This window comes from Arachis ipaensis, chromosome B9 (genome assembly GCF_059453495.1).
Source record: "Arachis ipaensis isolate K30076 ecotype BB chromosome B9, ASM5945349v1, whole genome shotgun sequence".
Taxonomy (NCBI): Eukaryota; Viridiplantae; Streptophyta; class Magnoliopsida; order Fabales; family Fabaceae; genus Arachis; species Arachis ipaensis.
Genome location: NC_142444.1, coordinates 155,494,603 through 155,501,750, shown reverse-complemented (window position 1 = coordinate 155,501,750; position 7,148 = coordinate 155,494,603). Strand labels below are relative to the sequence as shown.

The 7,148-nt window shown below is 28.8% G+C and overlaps 1 protein-coding gene across 1 annotated transcript; it reads right to left on the bottom strand.

Moving 5' to 3' along the window:
• Nucleotides 1-447: 447 nt before the first annotated feature.
• On the bottom strand, nucleotides 448-6,058 carry LOC107617311 (monooxygenase 3). The gene is made up of 6 exons (XM_016319049.3): nucleotides 5,924-6,058; nucleotides 5,692-5,838; nucleotides 2,651-2,719; nucleotides 2,367-2,535; nucleotides 1,390-1,618; nucleotides 448-1,105 (listed from the first exon to the last, which is right to left on the bottom strand). The coding sequence occupies exons 1-6, from the start codon at nucleotides 5,998-6,000 to the stop codon at nucleotides 534-536; spliced, it is 1,263 nt and encodes a 420-aa protein (XP_016174535.1). The 5' UTR covers nucleotides 6,001-6,058; the 3' UTR covers nucleotides 448-533.
• Between the last annotated feature and the right edge of the window lie 1,090 nt (nucleotides 6,059-7,148).

Sequence of the window (7,148 nt, the reverse complement as noted above, 5' to 3'; positions counted from 1 at the left end):
AAACTCAAACTAATTAGATATTGGTACACCTGCACATCACAGCTAGATTCAATTAAATACCATCCATTGTTAAAATATCATAAATTAGATACACCTTTTAATTTGATTAAACAAGTTCAAAAACACACCACTATATTATACTAAAAATAAAAAAATAATTGCATATTTTTTCACATTATTCATGTATCTCTCTAATATTGTGTTTAGAAAAGAGACTGAGACTAAATTAAATTAAGATTTTATATTGTGTTTAGTATTTAATAGATTAGACTAAATTATATCTTAATATTATGTTTAATTTAAGATAAATATGGAGATTGAAAAATAAAATTAAAATTTAAAAAGTTAAATAAATATATTTAAAAAAAATAATATTAAAATTTTAATATCTATCTTAAAAAATTTTAATTTTTTGTATTTTTACTTTTTAAAAATAAAAGATTAAAATTTTGTATTTTATGACTAAAATTTTAGTTTTAATATTTGACAATCAAATACAGTAGTGAGTATTAATCTCAAAAAATAAACGCTAGCTAAGAGTAAGGGGTGACAATGTTTAGTCTACCACAGTCAAAATCTGACTTGTTGACCATCAAATGAGCTAAAAATGAAGCCAAATATTTGTCCCTTAAATGGGACACAAAATCCAAATCACCCTGCTGAATAAAACCCACCACCAAAGATGTAACACTAATATCAATGCTTCTCCATTTTCTCTCATTTGCATATTTCTCCAATGCAGCCTCAACTCTTTTGTAAAGATCCTTTTCTTTTTCTTCTCCAATATTATTATCATAATCATTATTCTTTCTGTTGAAGACCTGAGCAACACACCTGGCCAAAACAACAGCATCTTCTAAGGAACAGCAACCACCTTGGCCAAGGTCAGGGGCCATTGGGTGAAATGCATCTCCAGCAACACAAACATTACCTTTGCTAATGTTTCCTCTTATAAGCTCCCATTGAGGTCTATATTTCAATGGAGCTGTGAATATATCTTCTGGTTCTGTTTTTTCTATGATGCTTCTAATATCACTTGGTGCTTTCTCAAGCTTGCTCAATACAAATTGCTTCATTTTATTTGGGCTCTTTGCCATCTCCAATTCTGTTTGTTAAATTAATTAGATGATGAGCACACTGCTAAATTAATACAATGCCAACTCTTGTACTTCAATTTATTCTTAAAATTATGTATGAAATCCGTTCTAATAAAACTATTTATTTAGTTATTAAAATTATATTTCCACATATAAATAAAGAGACTTGAAAAGCATTCAAAACACACTATGATCAATAAGGACATACATGTTCTGTTCTCAGAAGAAGCTACTGATTCATAGAAGCAATGAATGGAATGAAGAAAGAGAAAGAGTAATGTATATAATTGACCTTCGTTATTTGGAGTCCAAGTCAAAAACCAGTAGACGGTTTTGTTATCACAGGGGAGAAAACCAGAACGAAAGCCTTTCCCAAAGAAATGCATGAAACTGGGTTGAAGCCGATGCCCATCATTATTATTAAAACAACCCCTCACACAATATCTGCCTGTGAAAGAGGTTCCCCTGAACCCTAACCACTTTGCAACCACCGACTTTATACCATCGCACCCAATCAATACCTTCAATTCTCATTCACAAATCAAGTGTCAATTATTCTTGGTATGAAGTTGATATGATATCAGAAAGATTAAAAACTAATTTGTTGTATATCTGAATTTTATTTGCAGGTTTACTTGTTAATGAGTAATGTCTTTAATGATATAGTGGGGATTCACATGCAGATTTTATACAAAATTGATAATTAAAAACTGTTAGATGATTTGTCATGTTTAAAATTTAATTTTAATGTACGTGTATTACATTAATAAACTGCATCAAAATTAAATTCTAAAAGAGAAATATTATTTGTATATCAAAATCAGCCACTAAAATTATCCACCAATGTATTTGTGTATAAATACATATTTGGTTTAATTTATTTTCAATGTGTATTTGTATTTTAACATGTATTTTATACTTGTGGCTGATTTTGGTAGCTGATTTTGGTGTACACGTAACATAACTCATTTTAAAATTATTAGATAACAATTTAAACAAAAAAAACTGACATGCAGTCGTTCATGTGAAGTTGATAATTAAGAACTGTTAGACGAGTTAGTCAAATTTAAGTTGATAGTTAAAAATTGTTAAATGAGTTAATCAAATCTATCAAATTATCTAACGACTCTCAACTTGATATGAAATTAAACCCTAAATCTTACATCCTAAAACGTTTTACATTATCAATACATCAAAACTAAACTTTAATTTTTAACTATAAATTTTACCTAAATGCAATTTCAGGTGAATTTTCCGTATGTAATATACCTTTGTTTTGATGGTTGTTCCATCTTGAAGATGGAGTATCTTGGAGAATCCAGAATCTTCTATTGCAATGAGCTTTGAGGAGAATCTGACTGTTCCATTTGGAAGCTCATTGGCAAGTGCTTCCACCATTAACTGTCTTAGAACACAACGAACTTCAATGTCTCCGCAACTGCATGCATAATAATTAAGATTAAAAAAAAAAATTATATATCATTTGACATAATTATTATGGTACTTATTTAATTTAATTTGATATTTTGTTTACTAAAAACTTATTTCGTAACTGCTTTGCTGTGCCCCTCAAAGAGGTAGTTGATGTTTCTTGAACCATAATCAAAGAAGTCGTAACATTCCTGCAATTCCATTGATCAAGAATTAGCACAAAAGAAATTAAAAAATTAAAACCTAGATCACAATGTAGATAAAATAACAAATCTTGTTCATATCAATAATTCCTAGAAACAATTGCATCTGAAATAGAAAGAAAATTTGGGCAACACTTCTAAATAAAATATATTTAGATATATACAGCGACAGATTAAAACTTTTAATTAAGTAGTAGGAAAAAACATATAGTACATCATACAAACAAAATTTTTTTAACAAATATATCAAAGTATATAGCATTAAATATTATAAAAATATTAAATGATTTTTATTTATTTATTATTGATATTGGTATATTAATAGGCATTATTAATGTGATTATTAATCTATTCTTTTATAAATTAAATACAAATAATAACACTACAAAAAAAATATTCGAATTTTCGACAGTAAATTTGTTGATAATAATTAGAGAAAAAAAAAAAAGAAAATTTGACACAATCAATACTGTTGGATTTAGGGGGAAAATCCGGCGATAAGGTAATTAAATGATAGCACCGTTTTCGTCACATACTGTGCATTACCGGTGGAATTTTTGAATGGTAAATCCGCTGGTAAAATTGACCCTAAATTTAAATTTGTGAATCATTTCCTTATATTTCTGAAACCTTACTTCTCTCCCTTTTTTTCTTTCTCTCTTGCCGCCAACCCCCCCTTTGCTGCTGTTTCGCCGTCGATGACCGCTTTTCACGACTCCATCCATCGTCACCGTTGAAGAGCGTCACCTGGAACTTGTTTCTTCTCCCCTGCGAGTTGCTGTCTCTGTTATTCTCCATGCCGCCGCTTGTGATATGCTACTCTTCTTTCTTCGTCTAGGTATGTCTTCTCTCCTTCCTTATTTTTTTGATATTTTGTTGGTATTTGCTAAACTCTAACCCTGCACAACTTTGTTCCCCTTTTCATCATATTAATTAGTTGTTTGTTTTTTTAGATTGTTTAATAATTCTAGATTTGTGGGTTGATGATAAAATGTTGATATTTACTGTGGCTATAAGAGTCAGTAATTCCTGACTGCATTGATTTATTGATATCGAAAAGTTCTGTCTTAAATTTTTGATATTATTATCAAGAAGATTTTTGATTAATTATCCTCAACAAATTCATCAATTAGCATTAAATAGGTAAAATCAAGATTAATGTTTGTCTAATTAATAAAATTAAAATATTTATTTACTTGTCCCTTACTGTGATTGACTCTTTTTCATTTCTGGCTTAGATAGTTAGGAACTCTGTATTAAATTGTTCTTTGTTTATTTTATTTTTTCAATAATATATTATCAAAGAAGAACTATGATCATCAAATGTATCTTATTCTATCTCATCAAAAGATCAGCATAGTTAGCAAATTTTAAGTTTGTGTTTTAGAGTTCTAGCAGGCTGATATACTCTGTTACAATGGCTAATCAATCGTTGGTCAATTCATAAACATTTATGCTGATCACCTTGTTATTAAGTATTTCATTTATAGAATGAAATACTTAATAACAATTAATATTATAAAATGAAATCATATACCACTAAGAGTAGACATAACGTCAAACCAGTATTAACAGTAACAAGCAAGCAAGTTTGTGTAGAGTAAAGTCTGGGAGATTTGTACCTTATTTATTGACAGATATTGAAAGGTTTTTTTTAACTTATCCATTTACAGAGGTATATTTTAAAATCCAATATGTTGAGTATTTGTATGTATCTACTATGAATTAGTTTTTTCTTCACACTTGTTGTGTGGCTTGCTTTTTTTTTTTTTGCCTTGGCATTGTACTCTCTATTGTTGTGGGATTTAAATTTCTCACTGTGATTTGAATTTTTCTTTTTTGTCTTTGTATTGTAATTTAAATTTATTAAATTTCTGATTGAGTTCCATTACTGATGAACTAACTACGTCTCTTATGGTTTATTTTATTCATTTTAGTCCTACTTTATTATTTTAATCTATGTCTATAATTTTAATTTAGATTGATTTTCAAAATACAAGTTACATCTTTTGTTTAGCTGTCATCTATGTATTCTCATTGTTATAGCTCATTAAATATTTTTCTTAATCTATTTCTTAAACTATATTACTAGGTAGTATGCTATCAGAAATTAAAGGATCTTTTGAAAAAAAAAGTTTACAAGAGAGTGATATCTTTAGCGGAAGAATTTGAAACCGAAGATAAAATACCAAAAAATTTACTCTCATTTATTCATGCTCAAATGTGATTTCTGTTGCCTTTTTACTTGTATTTTATCTTATATTTTTAGATAAAATGTAACAAAAGAAGTTTATTCTTATACAAGATTAAATTTAATAAAATAAAATTTTGACATCAAATAATTCAGTAAAATATTTTTTTATTTTAATATGGAGGCAGGCAAACATAATTTTACATTGGAAACAACATATACACAAATACATACGCATAGAACAAGCATATCAGATTACTCCGTTTATTCATTTAAAAGATAAATTTTTGTTTCTAAAATTAGCTTTATTTAAATTTTGAACTAAATGAGTTGTGACGGTTGAACTAAAAAAAATAATTTTAAATGGGCCAGTTTGCGGGACTAATTAAATTGGCGCTCCGATTATGTTTTTATTTTTTTAAAAAGATTTTTTTTGTCAATATTTTTTTATTCAAGATAAAAATCAATCCATCAACTAAAAAATTATTTATTTAAAATTTTTTATCCAAAAGTAATATTTTTTTATCAAAATATTTTTCTAAAAGAAAACAAAAAGTAAACGGATCCCATTTGTTTAACCCGTTAAACTGAGTTAAAAAATTATAGCATGTAAACAAAAACGTACTTAAATAGACGAGCTAGTATAACCTGAGGCTTTAGGCTCTCCGAGCCCAAATGAAATTAAAGTGATTATTCACGTAAGATAATATTAAAATGATAGTTAAAACGTTGATACTTATTACGTTTATAAAAAATGATGCATGCTTACTTGGTAAGACGTAGGTGTTGAGGGCGTAGGATGTGTCCAACAGCGAGAGCATCCAATGCCTTCCAAGCATTTGTCCATGTTGTGAGTCCAAAGCCATCAACTCTCAACTTCTCCGATGATTCTAACACCAAACTTGCCACACCCAACCTAATAACAATTAATCAATTAATTATAGTGTTTAATTTGTATACTCGGATAATTAATTATTGTCGAGGATGAATGAAGATGATACCTGTGAAGTCCTAAGGATGTTGCAAGGCCAGCAATTCCTGCTCCCACAATCACAATATCCTCAACTATCATCTCCATTTTTATTCTTATCTGAAATTTTCACTATTCTAAGGTGCTTCTGTATGTAATGAAGCGCTTGCTTTATACATACGTATATATACATAATATAATACAGGAGTAGGACCAATAATAATAGTGCCTTGAATTCACATGCATATATATAATAGTACCATTTCATTTTCTTATTTTTAATTAGTAGCAGTTTTCTTCATGATGTCAGTAAAATAGTAGATAAATAAAGATTACAAAATAAATATATGGATTGCTTATCAGCTAAAAAGATTAATTATTAATTAAGTAAATTTAGACTTTTATTTTATTTAATGCTTTGTTGATATAGTAAACTCTTGGTACCAATCCAAACTTGAAACAGAGAGCGGAGCATGATATGAATCTCTTCAACGTCGTGTTGATTCGGACAACCGCAAAGAGAGGATAAATACACTGACAAAAAAGATAGAAGAGTGATCTCATTATTGTTATAGTTTTTGCTTGTTCGCCTTGTTGATAGGGTAAGGTGAATAATCGACACGTGCTGTACATGTGCATCGTGTGTTCAGGGGACATCAGAACGGAAAGTCTAGGTAGCGTTTGGTGGAGAGATAAAGACGAAAAGACAGAGACTGAGAGACAGAGACTAAAAGACAGGGATTGAAATAAAAGGTAAAATGGGAGACAGAAATTGAAATAAGAATGAAACTCTAATTTAATTTGCATAAAAGGTAAAATTGGAATTAATTAATTGAAATGAAAGTATTTTAGGTATAAAATGTTATTAAAGTTTCAGTCTCCATCTCTAAAAATTTCAGTCTCCTGTATCCCTACTTTTTGGAGGTACTGAAATACTGAAATTTTAGAGACAAACAAAAATTTTAGTACCAGTCTCTGAACTAATAAACACGATACTGAGTCTCAGTCTCTCAGTCTCTGACTCAGTACCTCAAAACAAACGCTATAAGAGACTATTATTTTTGTTAAAATTTAGCCATCATTCAATCAATAAGTATTTTTATGCCATTGTAATATGGAAAGTCTCTTGCACATTTATAATATGGAAAGTCTCTTGCACATTGTTGAAAAAAAAAAATACAATAACATGAATAGATATCTCTCAGCTCTTCTCTAAGGCACTAGGTGAATTTCTCAACTTCTAGTCTTCTCGTCAA